This window comes from Hypanus sabinus, chromosome 4 (genome assembly GCF_030144855.1).
Source record: "Hypanus sabinus isolate sHypSab1 chromosome 4, sHypSab1.hap1, whole genome shotgun sequence".
In the NCBI taxonomy this organism is placed as follows: domain Eukaryota; kingdom Metazoa; phylum Chordata; class Chondrichthyes; order Myliobatiformes; family Dasyatidae; genus Hypanus; species Hypanus sabinus.
Window position 1 is genome coordinate 60,609,067 of NC_082709.1, and position 23,606 is coordinate 60,632,672.

At 39.4% G+C, this 23,606-nt stretch overlaps 1 protein-coding gene across 2 annotated transcripts in view; it reads left to right on the forward strand.

Annotated features, from left to right (window-relative positions):
• The window catches only part of LOC132392808 (disco-interacting protein 2 homolog A-like), a 264,557-nt gene that overhangs the window by 225,380 nt on the left and 15,571 nt on the right, over positions 1-23,606 (forward strand). For both annotated transcript variants that reach the window (XM_059967204.1, XM_059967205.1), the window contains exons 24-32: positions 2,967-3,076; positions 4,414-4,494; positions 5,767-5,890; positions 9,418-9,539; positions 12,049-12,160; positions 16,135-16,244; positions 19,985-20,115; positions 22,177-22,345; positions 22,603-22,773. In XM_059967204.1, coding sequence (XP_059823187.1) covers positions 2,967-3,076; positions 4,414-4,494; positions 5,767-5,890; positions 9,418-9,539; positions 12,049-12,160; positions 16,135-16,244; positions 19,985-20,115; positions 22,177-22,345; positions 22,603-22,773 — 1,130 coding nt within the window. The remainder of the gene's footprint in view (positions 1-2,966; positions 3,077-4,413; positions 4,495-5,766; positions 5,891-9,417; positions 9,540-12,048; positions 12,161-16,134; positions 16,245-19,984; positions 20,116-22,176; positions 22,346-22,602; positions 22,774-23,606) is intronic.

Below are 23,606 nucleotides of genomic sequence, written 5' to 3' on the forward strand. Positions count from 1 at the left end.
GAGGGCTAGATCTGTAGCATTTAAGTCTGGCGACCCAGGCCTGTATAAGAAAGCCAGTTATGACTTGCAGAGGGCTATTTCGAGAGTGAAGAAACATTCCGAGAGACACGGGAGGTGACATTGGATGCGCATCAGCTCTGACAGGGTTTGCAGGCCATTACTCCCTACAGAGCAAAACCCAACATTATGAATAGCAGCGATACTTCTCTACCATCTTACCTTTTATGCTTGCTTTGAAAGGGAAAATGAAACCACAGCTATGAGGATCCCTGCAGCATCCAGTCACCCTGTAATCTCTGTCTCAGAGGCAGAATTCAGGCTCTCTTTCAAGAGGGTGAACCCACACAAGGTGGCTGGGCCCGGTGGTGTACCTGATAAGCTTCTGAAAAATGTGCTAACTAACTGGTGGGGGTATTCAAAGACATCTTCAATCTCTCATTGCTACTGCTGGAAGTTCCCATCACTTCAAAAGGACAACAATTATACCAGTGACCAAGAAGAGCAGCATTAGCTGCCTTAACGTCTGTTGTCCAGTAGCACTCACATCTACGGTGATGAAATGATCTGCACCTGCCTTGGGAAGGACCTGGATCCACTGCAGTTTGCTTATCACCATAATAGGTCTCCAACAGATGTGATCTCAATGACTCTCCTTGCAGCCCTGGGTCACCTGGACAATGCAAATACCTTTGTCAGGATGCTGTATGTTAACTACGGCTCAGTGTTTAATGCCATTATTCCTACAATCCTGATAGAAAAGCTACAGAACCTAGTCCTCTGTCTCCCTCTGCAACTGGATCCTCAGCTTCCTAACTGGAAGACCACAGTCTGTATGGATGGGAAATAACATCTCCACCTCACTGACAATCAACACTGGCACACCACAGGAGTCTGTGCTTAGCCCACTGTTTTACTCTGTCTATACCCACAACTGTGTGGCTATGCACAGCTCAAATAACGTTTATAAATCTGCTGATACACCCATTGTTTGCAGAATGTAAGATGGTGATGAAAGGGCATACAGGAGCGAGGTATACCAGTTAGTTGAGTGTCATCATAGCAGCAACCTTACAGTTAATATCATCAAGACCTAAGACCTGATTGTGGACTTCAGAAAGGGTACAATGAGGGAACACAAACCAATCCTCATAGAGGGATCAGATGTGGCGAGAATGAACAGTTTCGTGTTCTTGACCTCAGAAGATCTAATCTGGTTACGACATATAGATACAGCTATAAAGAAGGCAAAACTGTGACTATAATTCATTCAACATTTGAGCACATTTGGTTTATTAACTGAAACACTCGAACTTTTACAAAATGTACCGTGGAGAGCATTCTGACTGGCTACATTACTGTCTTGTATGGGGCGTGGGGGGGCCTACTGCACAAGGTCGAAGTAAGTTGCAGAAACTTGTAAAAGTTAGTCAGCTTCATCATGTGTAATAACCTCCATAGTATCCAGACATCTTCAAGGAGCCCTGCCTTAGGAAGACGGCATCTATCATTATACCCACCACCCAGGACATGCCCTCTTCTCATTGTTACCATCGGGAAGAAAGTATAGAAGCCTGAAGGTACACGCTCAGCAATTCAGGAACAGTTCCTTCCCCTCCAGGTTCTAAATGGACATTGAACCCGTGAACACTACGTGAACAGTAGTACCTCACTACTGTTTTTGTTTTTTCACAAGACTTATTTTAACTATTTGTTAGATATATATATTTACTGTAATTCAGTTTTTGCTCTATATTTGTCATTCATTGTAATATTAATGAATTTCTTGACATATGCCAATAATATTAAACCTGACTCTGATTTTCTTTTTAAAAAATAGCTGGAATTCACTATGTTACTATGTTTATTTGGGACACTATGCCACTTAATTGGGACAGGAGACTGTTGCCAAACATTTTCTAGCACGTGTCAGTTGAGTGCACTTTTGTGACCTTTAGGCGCTATACCATGCTTAGAGTGCACAGTTTTTAAATAGTGTCATTTGCATGTGTTTCTGATCAAAAAGCAGTGATCAGCAAGAAATAAGTAGAAAGACAATTCAGAACTGTTTTGCTCACTGCAGATTCAAGCATTGAGGCTTGGAGATGCCAGAAATGGCGGAGAGTGAAAATGAAACTATTTCACTACTTCAACAAGTTATAAACTATGAAGAATTTGAAAGTATCTACAATCATCTTGAATGTTACAATGAAAATGACGACTTGGAGGATGTAGTCATTAAAAGTATTGTATGAAGGCAGTTTATTATCTGCACTAGGTGTCTGAGCTGATTTTGTTTATTTACAATCAGTCAAAAAAAGGATGAATTAGAAACTAATACAGTTTTAGGGTTTTGTAACATCGGTAGTATTCTGCTTTGTTCTGTGTTTCATTTAAATACACAATTTGTTACTCAGTATTTGTCCTTTTATATACCTTTTTAACAAATTCCATGAAACTTTGGCAAATTGAGGCAGCTGCTTAATTAGGCCAAAATGTACTACTCCTGATGTGCCCCAATTAATTGGAATCCACTGTATATTACCACTGTTGCATTGTTGTTGGATCTACTTCCCGGAACTCCCTCCTTAAAAGTATGGGCATAACTCCAACAGAAGTTCTGCCGCATTTCAACACTGTGGGCAATTATGGATGAATGATAAATGCTAGTGCTGTTAATGATGCCCACGTATCAAAAATAAATAAATAATTTAACATCCTATCTTTCATCTTTTTAAATTATATTAGCAAGAAATATAATTACAAAAAATGTAGCCTTCTGTTTTTCAATTACTTATGACTTAAATTTATAATTCTGTTTCTGAGTATTATATTCTGAGAAGTAGTTAATCTAAAATGTGCATCAGTCAAATGGCTCTGTTCTTTCCCTGTTAGATAACCTAGCTAAAATGCTGGGTTAATCCAGTGAATAATAATGCTTTTTTTGTATTATTTGTCGTTGCATACAGAAGTGGGTCCTGCTTCCATGATAGTTGGTAACCTTGTGGCAGGAAAGCGAATAGCACAGGCCGCGGGCAGGGATGTCACACAGTTCGAAGACAATGATCAGGCTCGGAAGGTAAGGTTTTTCTGTGTGCTGTTAATTATATGTTACAATGGAACTTGTTCTATGAAGTGGTTGAGTTGTTTTCTACCCCTTGCATAATATAAGCATTTTAGCATGTATTACAGAAATTAAATGAGAAAAACAAGCTCAGAGAGAAATAGTTCCAGTTCCTATTCTCATATGGGTTCATAAATGATAGTAGGTCTGGAGTATTTGAGCCATGGGGATTCAAATTCTTGTCAGGCCCTGGAATCAAAGACAACAATCTTAAAATCAAGGCATACTTGGACAGAGATCCACTGTAGACCTTGGAATGTGATAGGGCTTTTGTGCCAAGAGCATTCGGTACTATTTTACAGCCCAGAATATTTGGCTGAAATGTATTTTTTTTTAATTTTTCATTTTGATTGCACATGCCTATGTTCTTAAATCCTTGAAGACTTTTAGCAAGAATAGTGCCTGATTTGAATTTGGGATGCAATATCAGATGGGAAAGCAATCCATGAAGGTTGATCCTATTGCAAGTGTGGAGACTGAAGCAGCCAAGTTCAACACAGCAAGCTTCCAAAGTAAATTGTGGCAATGACCAAATAATGTTTTTAGTGGTACTGATTGTCAGATAAATATTAACCAGGATACTGGGATAGCTTCCTCATCTCCCTCCTCAACCATGTGAACAAACTAGCCAGCACAAGCACAAGGCCATGAATGGCCAGCATTTGTGCTGTACAGCACTGACTCTGATGGCATACATTTAGGGGGAAAGTATTTTTATCGCAGAATGTGAAAGCTTTAAAACAAAATCCTGTGATTAATTATTTTGACCCTGACTTTATAAACAGCAATAAGTATGAAGGGACCTTATCAAAAGCTCAAGGCTTAATGCTGGCGTGAAAAAAGGCAACTGTTCATATTGCATTCAGCTTTTGTTTCTCAGTGTAAGTTGTTAGTGTAGCTGAAACCCCACTGTTGCTACATGTTGCACTATTGTAAAAATTTGTCAGGAGCAAATATTGCTCTCTGTTACACTTGCAAGCAGTAGTTCCTTTGGGAGGAATTCATAGTTATTATTTATTGTGATTCTGTACTAGAAACCAGAACAGTTTTCTCCTTTGTTCATCTGCTCCCTTCTCTCTGCACGCCTTATTAACTCTTGCCACAAGTAACTTAACTTGACTATGTTTATTTTATGGAGTTTATTTTTGTTTTTTTGTATTGTCTTGCAAGTTGATGCATATTTTATTATAACAAAATGCTTGTTGGCAACGTGCATTTGTTGCTGTATTTTAGCAATGTTCTTGATGTCTGCTCTGGCTTTGACTGACAAATAACATTGTTTGTTTTCTCAGTTTTTGTTTTTGGCAGATGTATTACATTGGCGTGCTCAGACCACTCCAGACCATCCTCTTTTCCTCCTTCTAAATGCCAAGGTCTGTTAAAAAGCAAATTATTTTATACTTGGGTATTAAAGTGAAAGTAAGAGTTACTCTGTTATTTTAATTTGTATGTTTAGTTTTGTCATTTGGACTGCAGGATCTATTTAGCTATAGTGGAATGTGAGAGTCAAAAATTAACATTTAAGAATAATTGGTGGAAACTGAGTACTTGGAAACTGTTCCAGCTGCTACCATCTGGGAAACGGTTCTGCAGCATAAAAGCCAGGACCACAGGCTCCGGAACAGCTTCTTCCACCAGGCCATCAGACTGATTAATTTTTGCTGACCCAACTGTATTTCTATGTTATACTGACTATCCTGGTGTACATAATATTTATTATAAATTACTATAATTTGCACTTTGCATATTTAGATGGAGATGTAACATAAAGATTTTTACTCCTCATGTATATGAAGGATAAAAGTAATAAAGTCAATTCAATTCAATACTTGTGAAATGATTTCAGTTGAATTTTAATGCCCTGAGCTTAATTGCATCATGGGTTTGAATATTTTTGATTCTCTTATATTAAGGTATTGAGTAATGCACATCGCCCAACACCACATTGTTTGTCCAAGTGTTGCTTTCAAATATCTTTATCATACTAAATAAAAGTTCATTAAAATCTTCTTAAAACCAGCAACCTCTATTAGTCTGATGTTAAAAATCATTTGCACTTAAATTTCAATAATCGTAAGGGTTAACTTCTTACTGCTTACCTGCTATAATGCAGCTGTATATATAATCTGTATCAGCAGCAGTGTGAGACAGTTACCATTATCTATAACAAATGATGCTCCTAGTGCCACATGCCTATATGTCAGTCAATTTTTGTGTTGTAAAACATTTTAAAAGTGAATGCCAAATGCATTTGATTGACGGCCTGAAGGAAAAGCTTTCTTTGCTTTGAACGATTTTTCGACCAAACAACAGTGAGACACTGGCCTTGGCTTTTGTTAATTTTGTTTTTAAACTCTGCAGCTCTTTTTAAAAAAAAAAAGCTGTTTTGTCCATTGAAAGACAGTTCAACATGACGTGTCCTTGAGCAATGCCATGGAAGGAAGGTCCTTTACCTTTTAATGAGGTATTGTGGGTTACTAAATATGTGGATGATGTTTTTGTGTTGACATAGATGGGTGCAAGATATTGGTTGAATATATTGAGAGTTCTTATCAAGACACTCCACGATAATGTACAAGATTTGTGACAGCAGCTTCCTCTGTCATGATTTGATAAAGTGGTAAATTTTATTTTTCTCCCATCAGGGCACTGTAGTGAATACAGCTACGTGTATACAACTGCACAAGAGGGCTGAGAGAGTTGCTGCAGCCTTGCTAGAAAAAGGGCGTCTCAATACTGGGGACCATGTGGCATTGGTTTATCCACCAGGTAATGGGGCAAATGTTCCATTTGACTGATGTACTTGTTAGCAAAATTGGGGACAAGTAAAGTTTAATTGGGGAAAGGTTTAATTGGGGACAAGAGAACTGTTTGCTTCCACAGGTTTTTGCTGAATTGGGTAACTCTAGTTAAATTCATGAATATTTATTCACACTTTTTTGGGAATTCTAATTTTTATAAAGACAAAGATTAGCTTTGTTTGTCACATCTACATTGAAACATATACTGAAATATGTTGTTTGCATCTAATCAAATCAGTTGTAATGGACAACCTGCAAGTGTAGCCATGCATCCTCCTCTGACATAGCATGGCCAGAACTTAGTAATCTTAACCTGTACTGTATGCCTTTGAAATATGAGAGGAATCTAGAGTACCCGGAGGAAACCCATGCAGTCACAGGGATAACGTACAAAATCACTCCAGGCATTGGTGGGAATTGAACCCCCTATTGGTGATTGCTGGCGCTGTAAAGCAGTGAGCTAACTGCTACGCTACCATGCTGCCTCAAGAAATTTTTGGTTCACAGTCTAGTTCACATTAACTTGCATTTGGATGTTGAAGTCATCTTGGCTCATGAGATACTACTTGCACAGCAGCTGAGTGAATTGCAGTATAGAATTTGTTTCATGATGGATTATATTTAGATTTGCTGGCTACAGAAATGGTGCTTCCTGTATTTTCTGTCACGTGAAGCAAAAGATATTAAGAGATGATGTCTTGGATTCATATAATTATGATCTTCGATGGGATGAGTATCCAGAACCAAAATCTAGGGAAAGGTGTGTACCAAATAGCGTGGCAGGGCAATCCAAGCATAGTGACTAGGCACCTTTGCCTCATAGTTTAAGGTTTAGACATCAGCTGAATAACTGTTTGTTAAGGGTTAGGGTTAGGTTCTGTTCTTTGCTCTAAGTTTGGTGCAAAAAGTTTTAGAGAATAAGCTAATTGAAAAGTTGTCAACAAGGAATGTGTGTTTATTCTGCCTGTCAATGTGGCATGAATTTTTACCTGTTTGACGTTTTGAGATTGATTAAAATTCACTGTGTATGTTATTTTGTTCATTATATCATATGAGTAAAATCAATTTACCCTTTGTTTTTTTGTTGATCTGAGTCCAATGAGGTTCACTGTTCTGTTTCTGTGAAATTTCCGAAATGAATTCATTAATCACTATTTGCATTTAATTATAAACAATTTATATTTCCATGAAGCATCTTAGGATATTTCATTGTCAAGCAAAATTTACTTTGGGCTGCAAATGACCAAATGTTTGGTTAAAAAGAGTTTAAAGAGTATTTTAAGGCATGAGGGAGAGACCGTAACACCCTAAGACATAAGAGCAGAATTGGGCCATTTGTCCCATTGAGCCTGCTCTGCCATTAAATCTTGTTATATTTATTTTTCCTCTCACCTCCACTCTCCTGTCTTCTTCCTGTAACATTTGACACCCTTACTAATCAAGTGTGACCCAGTGACTTGGCCTCCACAGCTGTCTGTGGCAATGAATTCCACAGATTTACCACCCTCTGGCTAAGTAAGTTCCTCCTCATCTCTGTTCTAAATGGACGTCCTTGTATGCTGATGCTGTGTCCTAGACTCCTACTAATGGAAGCATCTTCTTCATGTACACTCTATCTAGGCCTTTCAGTATTCAGTATGTTTCAGTGAGATCCTCACCCCCCCCCCCCCACCCCATTCTTTTAAACTCCAGTCATTGCAGGCCCAGAACCTTCAAGTACTCCTCAGACTTTAACCCTTTCATTCCCAGAATCACTCTCATAAACCTCTTCTGTACCCCCTCTAGTGCCAGCACATCTTTTATAAGATATGGGGCCCAAAACTGCTCTGATCACAATTTACCAGAAGTAAAGAAGCTGTGAAGTTTATAAAGGAATTCAAGAGCCAAAATTTCAAGCATTATGGTGGAGTGATTAAATTTGGCCGTGACATCTGCTGGTTAAGGTGCACATAAATCTAGAAGATTGTAGGAGTGAAAGAACTTTGTGCAAATAGGTGAACATGAGCCCAAGGACAGATATATTATGAGTTTAAATATGTTGTCAGTATCTTTGATGGACAAGACTTGGGAGTGAAGAAATTATCACTAGTAGTGCCTTAGTTGTTTTTTAACGTATGGAAATAGAAATCCAGAATGGCAGTATTGGAAAAGGTCAAGAACAGAGATAACAAAGGTTTCAAAGGTAGATTTAATGTCAGAAAAATGTATACATGTACATCGTGAAATACTTTTTCTTCGCAACCATCCAGGAAAATAGAGGAGTGCCCCTAAAGAATGAATGACAGATAATTGTTGGAACCCCAAATTCCCCCCCTCCAGCTCCCCTCCCTCCTACACGTAAGCGGCAGCAAACAATGATCCCTCCTCCCCTCCCCCCCGGCAAAAAAAAAAGACCCTTATAAGAAATTCGGCAGCAGTAGGACAGAGCAAATCAATGTTGTCCAGTTAAAAATCATGTCTTAGCCTTTTGAATATTGTCAAGCAAAGCACTGAGATGGCAAACTTTATTGGTAGGATTTTCTTATTCAAGTAATGTTGGATGTTAGGTTAGCTGTATGACTAATCTGAGATAGTGGAATAATCCAGAGAGTGGAGATTTGAATGTTATCTGCATGCAGGTAGAAATTGATGTTCCTTCAAATGACGTTGCCACAGGGAAGTATGGGGCAGAGAAATTGAAGAATTTGTGCCAAAAAATACTGTTGAGGGTTTGAAGGCAACATGATGCAGAAACAGATTGAAAAAAAATTGCAGCCAATTTTCCATTGTTTTCAAATGCTAGGTCATGTTATCTTTTGGTGACTCAATAATATTAACTCTTGCCCACAAGTGACTCCATATGCTTATACAATGAGCGAGCAATGCTGAAGTTGAGAATATTTCTTGAGCAGATATTTCTACCATTGCAGCAACACATCATTTGTACATTTTGCTCATTAAAAATTGGTAGTTGGGGTATTATTGATGCAGTGGGTAATGGTCCCTTATTTGTTCATCAATTAATAGTGTTTAATTTTTTAATTAGTTTAATTTCCAATCATGTTAATTTTCACACGCGTAGCCCATATAAAAGCTGTCTTTGATTTTAAGCTATTTTAATAATGTGTCAAAGCAATGCTTTGAAGCTGCATATAGTGTAATTTAGTAATGTACGGTAAGGAGGCAAGGGCTACCAGGGAACATATAATAGAATATCTGTTTATATGTCTGGATCTGTGAGACTGTGACAGTCTGATTATCATAAATGGATTTCATTCTACACTAATAAATTTTGTCCTCTGCAGATTTATCCTGGAAAAATGGTGTCAACCAGCTCTTACTTAATAAGTGTATATTCTTTAATATTTGAATGCACATTGTTGACCCAATTTCATTTCCAGACCATTTGCAGGCATTTACATTAATTTTTTGTCTATCAATTTTTACTAAATTTTGTTGTCTCTAAGCACGTACTACATTACTAAACAAACTACCTCATTCTGTCTCTTCTTGCAGGTATCGATCTTATAATAACTTTCTACGGGTGTCTGTATGCAGGATGTGTGCCTGTCGCTGTGCGACCGCCTCATCCTCAGAACCTTGCTACAACTTTGCCAACTGTTAAGATGATTGTTGAGGTATGATATTAAATCACTGAAGATTAGTTTTATTTGTCACATGTACATCAAAACAGACAGTGGCCATTTTATTAGGTACAGGAGTGGAATCCACTGTGATCTTCACTGTTGTAACCCATCCACTTCAAGGTTCAACATGTTGTGCATGCAGAGATGCTCTTCTGCACACCACTGTTACAATGTGTACTTATATGATTTAATGTTGACTTCCTGTCAGCTTGAACCAGCCTGTCCATTCTCCTCTGACCTCTCTCATTAATAAAGCATTATAGCCCACAGAACTACTGCTCACTGGATGTTTTTTGTTTTTTGCACCATTCTCTGTTAACTCTGGAGACTGTTGTGCATGAAAGTTCCATGCACATAACTCACTAATCAGACTGTATACCTTTAGAATGCAGTAAGAAAGCGGAGCACCTGGAGGAAACCCATTGCTCATGAGGAGAATGTACAAGCTCCTTACAGACAGCGGTGGGAATTGAATCCCAATCTTACAGCGGTGGTATAATCATGTTACACTATCTGCTTCACTACCGTGCCATCCTACCACACTAGGCACCTTTCCAAAAATCACTATGTTGCACCACCATCTCTGAATTATTCCATGAACTATAAGCACAAGATACTATTGATGATGGAATCTGGAGCAATACACAAAATGCTGGAGGAACTTGATGGGTCAGGGTACATCTGTAGAAGAAAATGAACAGTTGACAGTTTGGGTCAAGGCCCCTCGTTACTTGCCAGCTCTTGTTCCCATTCCCCCCCGCCCCCCAACCTTTTATATGAATGATTGGTCTTGAACTGAAGTGTCGACTGTCCATTTCCCTTCATGAGTGCTGCCTGACCTGCTGCGGTTCTTCAGCATTTTGTGCTGTTCCATTAACTACCTTGCCTTAGAATTCACCGAAGTCTTGTGAACTATATTGCTACCTCTGAATAAGAATTACTATCAAATCAAAAAACAATAAAAACTGTAGATGCTGGAAATCTACAATGAAAACAAGAAATTCTGGGAGTAATTGGCAAATCTGGCAGCATCTATGGGGACAGAAATGTTGACATTGCAGGCCAAAACCTTTCATCATTAAGGGTCATTTCCATCCATGTAGAAAATATGGTTAATGGAACTACTATGAAAGCTAATTTCCATTTAAAAATAAAACTGGAAGACATGCTTACAGAAGCAATGTCCATTGCATGGATTTACTAATATAACCTTGTCAATCACTATGCTGCATTCCATGGGACAAATGTAACAGAGAGAGCTCTGCTAAGCAAAGGAATAGTTGTTAAGCAATACTTCAAAGTGCTTTTCTGCCCAGAGCAGGGATTTCCAAACTGTGGTCCATGGTCCCCTTGCTTAATGGTATTGGTCCACAGCATAACGAAAGGTTGGGAACCCCTGGTCTAGAGGAACTAATGGTAATCTGTTATGTCACTTTGCTGTATATGCAAAGTATTAGAGATATTGTTAAATCAAAATGCTGTAATAAAAAGAAACACTCATCTTGATTAAGTAAATTTCTATTGAAGCAGAATTTCTCTGAATTATGAAAAAAGAAAACTTCTGAAGGTTTACTCATTTGTATGTACTGTTTATATGACCACTGTGCAGCAAAGTTGGTATAGTCTCTGATAGAATAAGGCTCTGGATTGAAGCCAACTCAAATGAATAGGAGTTGTTCAGTCAACTGGTGTAAACCAGTATGATAGTGCAACTGCTTGGCTTATTCCATCCACTTCATACTTAACAAACGTGTTTTTGTTTACATAAAACAAGGAGTACTCATCAAGCCATCATGTTTTAAGTGTAGGAATCTATGCTTCAGTAAAATTCAAAGAGTAGGCAGGTAAAGTAGGTAATCCTAAATTGAGGCAGTGGCTTTATCTAACAATATTTCACTTAGGACAATTATAACACCTTAGTCTGAATGCATAACTTGTTTCCTAGTAATCTGGAATATGTGAATTTAGGATGGATTATTTCCCATTGTTTTACATGGGTTCTTCTGCTAAAAAAAGAATGAGATTATTTTGTGCTATATTAAGTAGAAACAGGTATCTCCCATTGAATCTGAACATTTATTGGGCTTGTTTATAATCCATCATTTTTTCTTGTCAATAAGTCAAAGTGTACAGGTATATTAGAAATCAAAATGTAAAGAGACATTTCTCAGGTAAAATTCTTTTGTTTTGATCAAAGGACCATAGTCTGAACATTGGCAATATTTTTATTGCCATTAGGATCTTCTGTGCATTATCAGCATCATTTGATTTTAAATTTGGAGTTTCATAGTATAGGAATAAAGACAAGTGAAGTTTTTGTTTTGTTTGAAGGTAGTTGTCCCATTGATGAATTAACAGCAGAAACCAAGTTTGATAAGCAATGGGTTATTTGTGAAATGAATTGGTATTTGGGCCAGCTCATGTCTCAAGTCATGACTCATCCACATTATCTATAATGATACTCTGTAGGATGTACTCACTATTTACCTTTTCCTTCCAGGTAAGCAAATCTGTCTGCATACTCACAACGCAAGCTATATTAAAACTGTTTCGTTCAAAAGAGGCAGCTTCAGCAGTGGATGTCAAGACCTGGCCAACAGTTATAGATACTGGTAAGATTTTACTAAATAAACGTGCAATTTATTAGTTGGATGATAGGCTATTTAAATGTTTATTAATCTATTGGAGAAAGTTGATTGACATCATATTTTCCCTGGTGACTGAAATAGTTCAATATTTCATACCTAGAATAAATCAGAAAAAAATGAATATACCTTTCTGATCGGGGAAATACTGTTGTTCATAATATTGAGCTATATGATTATATAGCCCAGTATTAGGATTGCTGTCAGCAAGGTACTGCACTCTAGAAGTTACTTATACAAACATACCGTACGAGTATACTGTTTTGGATCCAGTTGAAGGGGACTATCTACTGGGGGAGCTGCAGTGACCAGGTCTCTGGCACTGAGTATAGTGCTGTGGCTCAAAAAAGAAGAGAGGCAAAGGCGACTGCAGTAGTGATAAGAGATTCCATAGTTAGAGGAAGAATGATGAGATTCTGTGGACGTGATAGAAACATCTGGATGGTATATTGCCTCCCAGGTGGCAGAGTCAGGGATATCTAGATCAGGCATTCTAAAGGGGAAGGGTGAATAGTTAGAATTATTGGTGCATACTGGCACCAATGACATAGGTTAGGAAAGTTGAAGAGAGATTTTAGGGAGCTAGGTAGAAAGCTGATAAGTGCTACATGCCAGTGAGGGTAAGAATCAGCATTTGGCAGATAAATGCATGGCTGAGGAACTGATGCAGGGGTTCTAATTTCTGGATCATTAGAATCTCTTCTGGGGAAAGTACATCCTGACCTTTACATAAGTGATGGGTTGCACCTGACCCCAAGGGGAACCAATATCCTTGCAGACAGGTTTGCTAGACCTGCTTGGGAGGCTTAAAACTGTTTTGGCAGGGAGATGGGAACCAGGTGAAAGGACTAATGACAAGGCAGTTGGTTTACAAACAGAGGCAGTGTGTGGTGAGACTGCTAGCAAAGACAGGCTGATGGTACAGCAAAATTGCAGTCGATGGGATGAGTTGCAATGCAAAAGGGAAGCAAAATTGAAACAGGTCATGAATACAGGACTAAAGGTGTTATAATTGAACACAGTATATGGAATTAGGTAGATGAACTTGTAGCACAGTTACAGATTGGCATGTATGCCATTGTAAGCATCACTGAATTGTGGCTAAAAGAAGATTATAGCTGGGAGCTTAACATCCAAGGATGCACATTGTATCAAAAAGACAGGGAGGTAGGCAGAATGGGTGGGGTGGCTTGGGTGGTAAAAAATAAAATGGAATCCTTGGAAAGAGGTGACATAGGACCAGGAGGTGTAGAATCCTTGTGTGTAGAGCTAAGAAGCTACAAAGCTAAAAATACCCTGATTGGAGTTATATACATACCTCTGAACAGCAACAAAGATGTAGGCTACAAATTGCAACAGGAGATAGAAAATGCCTGTTGAAAGAGTAATATTATGATTGTCATGGGGGATTTCAATATGCAGGTAGATTAGGAAAATCAGGTTGGTGCTCAATCCCAAGAGGAGGAACTTGTAGAGTGCCTATAGGATAGCTTTTTAGAGAAATTCATGGTTGAGCCCACTATGGGATCAGCTGTTCTGGATTGTGTGTTGTGCAGTGAACTGGAGAGCTTAAGGTAAAGGAACCCATAGGGGACAGTGATCATAATATAAAAGAATTCAGCCTGCAGTTTGAGAGGGAGAAGCTAAAGTCAGATGTATCAGTATTATAATGGAGTAAAGGGAATTACAGAGGCATGAGAGAGGAGCTGATCAAGGTTCATTGGAAGGGGACGCTAGCAAGGATTGCGGCAAAGCAGTAACTGCCGGAGTTTCTAGGAACTATTTGGAAGGCGCAAGGTAGATGCATCCCAAAGAAGAAGTAGTATTCTAAAGGTAGAATGACGCACCTGTGAATGACAAGGGAAGTCAAAGCCAAAGAGGGGTAGATAATAGAGTAAAAATTAGTGTGAAGTTAGAAGATTGGGAAGTTTTAAAATATCAACAGAAGGCAACTAAAAAATCCATAAAGAGGGAAAAGATGGGGTACAAAGGTAAGCTGGCCAATAATATTAAAGAGGATACCAAATGTTTCTTCAGATATATAAAGAGTAAAAGAGAGGCAAGAGTAGATATCGGACCACTGGAAAATTATGCTGGACAAGTAATGGGGGACAAGGAAATGGCGGAGGAACTAAAGTACTAGAGCATTTTTCATCAGTCTTCACTGTGGAAGACATTAGCAGTGTGCCGGATGTTCAAGAGTGTCAGGGGGCAAAAATGAATGAAGTTGCCATTACTACGGAGAATGCTTTGGAAACTGAAAGGTCTGAAGGTACATAAATCACTTGGACTAAATGGTCTACACCCCAAGGTTCTAAAAGAAATGACTGAAGAGATATGGAGGCATTAGTAAAGATCTTTGAAGAATCAATAGATTCTGGCATGGTTCTGGAGGACTGGAAAATTGTAAGTGCCTCTCCACTCTTCAAGTAGGGAGAGAGGAAGAAGAAAGGAAATTGTAGGCAAGTTAGTCTGACCTCTGTTGTCTGGTTGGGATGATGTTGGAGTCAATTGTCAAGAATGTGGTTTTGGGGTACTTGGAGGCACATGGGAAAATCTTTCCTGACAAGTCTCTTTCAAACCTTTGAAGAAATAACAGGTAGGATAGACAAAGGAGAATCGATAAATGTTGTGTACTCGGATTTTCAGAAGGCCTTTGAGAAGGTGCCGAACATGAGGCTGCTAAACAAGATAAGAGCCCATAGTATTACAGGAAAGATAGTAGCTTGGATAAAGCAATGACTGATTGGCTGGAGGCAAAAAGTGGGAATAAAGGAAGCCTTTTCTGATTGGCTGCCGGAGACAAGTGGTGTTCCATAGGGGTCTGTGTTGGGGCGGCTTCTTTTTATGTTATATATCAATGATTTGGATGATAGATTTTTGGCTTTGTGTCCCAAGTTTGCAAAGATGGATGGAGTGACAGGTAGTGGTGAGAAAGCAGAAAGGCTACAGAAGGACTTAGACAGATTAGGAGAATGGGCAAAGAAATGGCAGATGAAGTACAATATTGGGAAGTGTATAGTCATGCAAGTTGGTAGAAGAAATAAAAGTGTAGACTATTTTCTAAATGGAGAGAAAATTCAAGTATCTGAGGTGCAAAGGGACTTGGAAGGCTTTGTGCAGGTTGAGTCAGTAGTGAGGAAGGCAAATTCAATGTTCACATTCATTTCAAGAGAACTAGAATATAAAAGCAAGAAAGTAATGCTGAAGCTTCATAAGGCACTGGTGAGGCTTCACTTGAAGTACTGTGAGCAGTTTTGGGACTCATCTAAGAAACAATGTGCAGACATTGGCAAGGGTTCAGAGGAGCCTTATCCTTTTCCAGAGGAGACTTCTCATATGAGGAGTGTTACTGGGCCTGTACTCTCTGGAATTCAGAAGAATGAGAGGGGAATCTCATTGAAACCTGTCAAATGTTAAGATTCAACAGAGTGAATATGGATGGGATGTTTCCTATGGTGGGAGAGTCAAGGACCAGAGGGGACAGCCACAGGATAGAGGGACGTCCATTTAGAATGGAGATGAAGAGGAATTTCTTTAGGCAGAGAATTATGAATCTGGAATTTGTTGCCACAGGGGGCTATGGAGACCAAGTCAGTTGGTCTATTTAAGACAGAGGTTGATAGATTCATGATTAGTCAGGACATAAATGGTTTTGGGGAGAAGGCAGGAGCTTGGGGCTGAGAGGGAAATGGATCAGCTATGTTGAAATGGTGGAGCAGACTCAATGGGCAAAATGGTAATTCTACTGAAATATTTTATGGTCTTGTATGTTGACCTGATCTGATCTCGGTCTGCTTCTCTTTTTGGGCATGTAGAATTATTCAGAGTACATTCTGTGCTAGGAACAAGTTTTATCAATTTCTGAGTTCATTATACTGCAGATGTTTTAATGAAGTCTAATTTTGATCATTTTTGACAAATTTATGTATTTTGATCAGATGACCTACCAAGAAGGAAGCCCCCCCAGATATATAAAGCCCCAACACCTGAAATGTTGGCGTATCTGGACTTCAGTGTGTCTACTACTGGAATCCTGGCAGGAGTGAAGGTATGGCATCTTAACAGTTGGTTAGCTGAGTATTCAACTCAGATTTGTGACAATTATATGAAATCCTACAAACTGCCTATTGCTGAATAAATATATTTTTAATTGGTCATTCAGTAGATGTACAGATATTAAGCAAGTAGGATTTTAAGCCTGTTCAACTCTGTACAATTTGGAAGGTGCAACAGCATTGAACCCTAATCACATCTTTGACTGAAGGCTGCATATAAAATCTTATTAATAAAGCAAGATTTATTGGATTTCAAGTGAACTTTTTAAAAATACCAGCTACATTCTCCCCAGGCATTTTATATACAAATTATTTCAACTTATGAGATGGTGCATTTTGGACATTCAAACCATGATAGATCCTATACTGTGACCGGCAGTCCGCTAATGAGATTGTGGAAAAGGGGGACCAGAGGATATATTCACCTAAATCAGCTGTGGAAGTAAATGGAGCAGTGATGAAAATGTTTATCTTGCTGGCCTTCGTCACTCAGGGCACTGTATTTATAAATAAGCAGAGACATAATGAGTAAGATCACACTTGGAGTACTCTGTTCAGTTTTGGTTACCCAGTTATAGGAAAGACCTTGTCAAGCTGGAGAGGGTGCAGAAGAATTTACAAGAATGCTGCCTGAACTAGAGGGAATGAGAGGGAGAGGTTGGATCTTCATTCCTTGGAGCGTAGAAAAACGAGAGGTTAGAAGTTCATAAAATCATGAAGACTATGGATAAGGTGGACAGTCATTCTTTTCCCCAGGCCTGGGAGGCCAAAGCTAGTGAGCACTGATAGAAAATGAGGGAGAGATTTAAAAGAAATCTGGGAGCTAGTTTCTTTACCTAGATCATAATGAGTACTTGGAATGCGTTGCTAGAGGAAGTGGTCAAGGCAGGTAGAATTACAGCATTTAAAGGCATTTGGATAGGTACATGGGGGGGGGGGTGTGGGCTTCGAAGGTTATGGGCTGAACACAGGTAGTTGGGACTAACAGGGAGGTTGCTGTGGTCGGCATGGACCAGTTGAACCAAATGGCATGTTTCCATGCTGTACAATTCTACGACTAATTGCAAGGAATAAAATTTCACAGTAGTGGTGAGGAAGAGGATGGTATACAGCATCACCATCTCACAGCACAAGGGATGTAGAGGGGTCAGCCGTGACCTTGTGTGCTGTATGTGGAAGGTTATCAGTTTTCTCCCACACCCCACAGATGTGCAGGTTAATAGGTTAATTGATAATTGTGAAATGTCCTTATTGTGTAGATGAGTGGGAGAATCTGGCAGGATTTCTGATGGGAATGTGGAGAGAATTTGAATATGGGATTAATGTAGTATACATGGGGGGTGGGGTTGATTCTCTACTTGGACAGTGAGCCTCAGGGCCTGTTTCTGTGATGTGCTCTAAAGTAAATCTTGTATTTAAGCATGCTGTTTATTACATCAGGGTGCCTTTAAGTTATCTCAGGCTTATGACATATTCTAGAGAAGTGTAATCATTGTTATGGTGTTGAAAATATGACAGAATATTTATGTACTGGTATTACAAGCTCCTACAAGCAGTAGTATCCAAGATAGTCTGCTGTTGGTAATATCAATTGATGGTAGACATTCAGCAGAACCCTGGGAACTGTTATGAATGATGCTGTGGAATCTTTTGGGACTGCACAAGAGGGCAAGCATTTAGCACCTCACCTCAGTGGTCATTAAGAACAAATTTCAGAGGGGAGGTAATGGTCTTTTGACTCTGTAGGACCTCTCAAGTCAAGTCAAGTCATTTTTTATTGTCATTTCGACCATAACTGCTGGTACAGTACACAGTGAAAACAAGACAACATTTTCCAGGACCATGATGCTACATGAAACAGTACAAAAACTACACTGAACTATATAAAAACAACATAGAAAAACTACACTAGACTACAGACTTACCAAGGACTGCAGAAAATGCACAAAACAGTGCAGGCATTACAATAAATAATAAACAAGACAATAGGCATAGTAGAGGGCAGTAAGTTGGTGTCAGTCCAGGCTCTGGGTATTGAGGAGTCTGATGACTTGGGGGAAGAAACTGGTGCATAGTCTGGTCGTTAGAGCCCGAATGCTTCGGTGCCTTTTTCCCAGGTGGCAGGAGGGAGAAGAGGGGTGCGAGGGGTCCTTCATAATTCTGTTTGCTTTGCGGATGCAGCATGTAGTGTAAATGTCTGTAATGGCGGGAAGAGAGACCCCGATGATCTTCTCTGCTGACCGCACTATCCACTGCAGGGTCTTGTGATCCAAAATGATGCAATTTCTGAACCAGGCAGTGATGCAGCTGCTCAGGATGCTCTCAGTACAACCTCTGTAGAACGTGATGAGGATGGGGGGTGGGAGATGGACTTTCCTCAGCCTTCACAGAAAGTAGAGACGCTGCTGGGCTTTCTTTGCTATGGAGCTGGTGTTGAGGGACCAGGTGAGATTCTCTGCCAGGTGAACACCCAAGAAATTTAGAGCTCTTAACAATCTCTACCGAGGAGCTGTCGATGTTCAGCGGGGAGTGGTCGCTCCGTGCCCTCCTGAAGTCAACAACCATCTCTTTTGTTCACATTAAGAGACAAGTTGTTGGCTCTGCACCATTCCATTAACCACTGCCCCTCCTCCCTGTACGCTGACTCGTCGTTCTTGCTGATGAGACCCACCACAGTCGTGTCACCAGCAAATTTGATGATGTGGTTCGAGCTGTGCGTTGCAGCACAGTCGTGGGTCAGCAGAGTGAACAGCAGTGGGCTGAGCATACAGCCCTGGGGGGCTCAGTATGATTGTGTTGGAGATGCTACTTCCGATCCGGACCTACTGAGGTCTCCCAGTCAGGAAGTCTAGGATCCAGTTGCAGAGGGAGGTGTTCAGGCCCAGTAAGCAGAGGTGGGCATAGAAATGGATTTGTTTCATGATTCTTGTCTCATTGTGCACTTGGCAATTTCACTATGCGTGCACATCAGCCTTGTCATGAAAGCATCCCATCTGAATCCTTTAAGGCAGTGTGGATTTGGACTGCCAACACTGCACACCCTTCTGCTCCAAGCTCCCCTCTAATGAGTCTTTACACAGTGTTCCTAAGGCTTGGTGTCTGGCAAAGTTCCTTGTGATATGTATCTTTGTAACCTAATTCTCTCATCCCTGATGGTGCTGTGAAGTATGAAGTGCAGTGACATCTTTTGTTCCCACCCAAACCCAAATAGTGGTCTCCTGTCCAATTCCTGATTGTTGCCCTGAATGGAGGAGGAAGAGGAAGAAGAGGCAGCAGGCACTGAATTAGCTTTATTCTCCTAGATTTTATTCAGTCACCCCTCTTCCTGAGTGCTTCTCTCTCTTCTATAACAACCTTAATGTATATGGCTGCTATTTGGAGTGTGCCTTTAAGTGCTGATATCTTCCTGTGACTGCTGCATTTGTGTTTAAGGCAGGTACAATCAAAATTTTTAAGACAGTTGGAGAGGTACATGAATTGGAAAGGTTTAGAAGCTTATGGGCCAAATGCTGGCTAATGGAATTAGTTTGGATGAAGTCTCTTGATGGGCATAGACCAGTTGAGCAGAAGGGCTGTTTCTGTACTATTGTAACTCTCTGATTCTACAACTAGTGTTAATATGATTAGAATCTCAGAGCAAACCTGGTTTTAAATGTTTTTTACTTTCCCTGCTTTAAGGCTAAATGCAATCATGAATGCATATTCATTTGAGAATTGTCTTTATTGTCAACAGATGTCTCATGAAGCAACTAGTGCTATGTGTCGCTCCATTAAGTTGCAATGTGAGCTCTACCCTTCCCGACAGATTGCAGTTTGCCTTGATCCCTATTGCGGTCTTGGTTTTGCACTCTGGTGCCTCTGTAGGTAAGAAAAATGTTCCTAAAGACATTGATTATTAAGATGTTATCTGTTCCCTGGAATATGGGGTGAAGGTAAAGAGTTGTTTTTATGATTGTATACTTGTTCCTTATGATTTTTTTTCCAGGGATCGGTGTCAGGAGCTTTATATATGGAATTGGAATTGGTGTATATTGTCACATGTACCCAGATACAGTGAAAAGCTTTTCTTGAATACTATTTATGCAGATCAATTTGTTACACAATGTATTAAGGTAGAACAAAGTAAAACAATAACAAAGCAGAGTAAAGTGTAACAGCAACCGAGAAAGTACAGTGCAGGTAACCATTATGTTGCAAGATTTATAATGAAGTAGAGTGTGAGGTCAAGAGTCCAACTTAGTACTAGGGATCTATTTAATAGTCTTATAACCACGGGTAGAAGCTGTCCTTGAGAGATAAGGTGGAGGTAGGGGGCATGATCATTAAGTTTGAAGGTGACAGGAAGATTGATGGAGTTGATTGTATGAAGTGTAGACTTGGTCTGCAGGACTATATATAATAATGTATTGGTTAACTAGGCTAATAAATGGCAGATGGAGTTTAATCTAGATAAATATCAGGTAATTAATTTTGGGAATACTACTGAGGCTAGGACATACACCATGAATGGTAGGATCCTAGCGAGTTTTGAAGAGGGACCTTGATTTACAAGTTGAAAGGTCTCTTTGAAGGTGGTAGGACAGGTAGGTAACATAGCAAATGGATTCTGCCCTTTGTTACTCAGGACATTGAATACAAGAAAAGGGAAGTTATCCTTTAACATTATAACATATAGGTCAGGCCCCATCTGGAATACAGCATGCACTCCCGGTCACCACTCTATAGGAAAGATATGATAGTGCTGAAGAGAGTGTAGATGAGATTCACCAGGATGTTGCAGGGAATGGAGAAACTGAAGAGTCTGTGTTTGCTTTCCCTGGAGCATTGGAGGTTGAGAGATATAACTGAAATATATAAAACTGAGGGGTATTAAAAAAAAAGTAGACTGCAGGAAACTTCTTCCCAGAATCAGAGGAGCATAAATTTAGGGTAAGGGACAAGAGATTTAGAAGGGTTCTGAGGGCACCTTCCTTCACCCAGAGAGTGTTGAGTTCTTGGAATACTCTGTGAAAATGTGTGGATTCATTTAAGAAGTAGACAAACACTCAAATTACTTAAGCATAGAAGATAACTGGTCAAGTATTGCAAGATAATGATAATTTGAATGGGTGCCCAATGGTTCACATTGACATGGTGGCCTATTTTCAAAGGGTATGACTCTGTGGCAGGAATTTAACTACAGGAAATTAACTCTACTATGGCAATTACATAATTCTTCAATTTATAACAAAGTCAGTGCCTGCAAGTGCAAAAAAACGTATATTTTCATACAAATTAGTGATAATGAGAAACCAAAAGACTGTTCTAAAATGTAACTTTGTTTTATGCTAATACACAGTCCTTGCGTGAGCAAACCAATTGTGACACTGCAAACCATAACACTACCTGTAAGCGCTTCTTGTTGAGAAGAAACATGCTTATTAAAGACTTGATCTCTAACTACTGATGTTCATTATTTATGATTTAATGTAATGTCAAATAAAGAACAAATTTCTAGTTTAATTAACTGAGCTGAAACTAATGTGCAATGTGTTCTTTCTAAGTGGTTTGGTATTAATAGGTGATTACAGAGCATGGCAAGTCAACATGTTGAAACTTAAGCTGTGATAGCATAGAATATTGATGTATGAGTTCAGTCTGCTAAAATTTGATTTCTCAGCTTGCGATGTTGCTACATAACTATGGGGAAGCATCAGAAATGTAGAGCGACACTCAGTTTTAAGGTGCTCTAATGACAGGCCTCTAAACACATTTGAGCAGCATGGAAAGAACCAATTTAAGTGAAAGAAAATTAAAGCCATTCTCTGTATGTTCTCACATTTATTTTATAATTTATTTATTTTATCAATTGTCTAAGGTTGAACTATGAGCACAATTAAAGATGTCAGATACAAATTTTCATAATTATTTTGGTTTTTTTCCTAGTGTGTATTCAGGTCATCAGTCCATCCTTGTTCCTCCCCTTGAATTGGAGAGCAATGTCTCTCTGTGGCTCTCTGCAGTTAGTCAGTACAAAGTGCGTGTGACTTTCTGTTCCTACTCTGTAATGGAGATGTGCACTAAAGGACTTGGTGCACAAACAGATGCACTCAAGGTAGGAGCCAGTAGTGAATCTGGAGTTTACTTGGCAAATTGTGTCAATGACTGGGTCTTTTGTTGAAGTATGCTATGTTAGCTAGATGACAACACTTTGTCTTTTCAAATCATATTTAATCTTGTTGAGGTTTATACTAAGTGGCATATTTTACAAAAAGAAATCACCTTACCTGTTCTTCATAAATCTAAGAAATGTTACTGCTTTCATAATCTCTGCACTGTCATGATCTTAAGACCATGTTTTCTTTTTCCAAGGCAAAAGGTGTAAATTTGTCCTGTGTTCGAACATGCATGGTGGTTGCAGAGGAGCGACCACGAATAGCGCTTACACAGTCCTTCTCCAAGTTATTTAAGGATCTTGGACTATCTCTGAGAGCTGTCAGTACAACCTTTGGCTGCAGGGTCAATGTGGCCATCTGCTTACAGGTGAGAATTTCATGATATAAGCTAAATTAAACTGAAAATCTATTCATATGTCAATATCTTTCAGAGAAGAGTAAACCCTCAGCCTAGGCAATGCCACAGGCTTCTACTTCTTCCTTGTTTCTGAAGAATACTTAACTGCCCCAAGTTTATCTTAGGCGAAACTACAAGTTTGATCTGTATATCCAGTTTGAAAATTACAGGAAGTGAATATGTAGTAAAACTGTTATGCACCTTAGGAGATAATACCCACAATTTTTCTCTGATCAGTCCAGAGCCATGGATCTATCCTTTGAAAATGGTCACTGGTCCCTGCAACTACAACCCTATCCCACACAAGAAAATAGTAATCAAGTCACCAGTGTATCAATGTGATGTTAGACTAATTGGCACTATCATTCTGATGTAATGAACTTCTGGTGTAGGAGTCTCAGATTTCATAGCAAAGTCTCAGAATTTTGTGTCGTGGTGGCTATGGAAGTAGCAAGAGGAAACTGTTTGAGGAGATGTGACAGAATAGTTCTGTTTATGATGTACATAATGTGTTATGCCCTTGCCATTGGCCTCTTGAAAATTCCACTGTGATTAATTAATGGCTGTGCTTTGTCCGTAGTTTCTTTGGATTCTGTACTTAAGCAGCAGTGTAATTTTTTTTTGCTAACCACTAATCCAGTGTCTTCAGTAACTGTTTTGCTGTTTCTGTTTGTCTCTTGTCTCTTGCTTATGCTTCTCTCTCTTTTAAATCTGGCTGTCCCTTCCTCTCTGTGGGCTGACCTGTGTCATCTCCTTTCCTCGTTTTCTCCTCCCTCATACTCTCAGCCACACAGGCTGGGCAA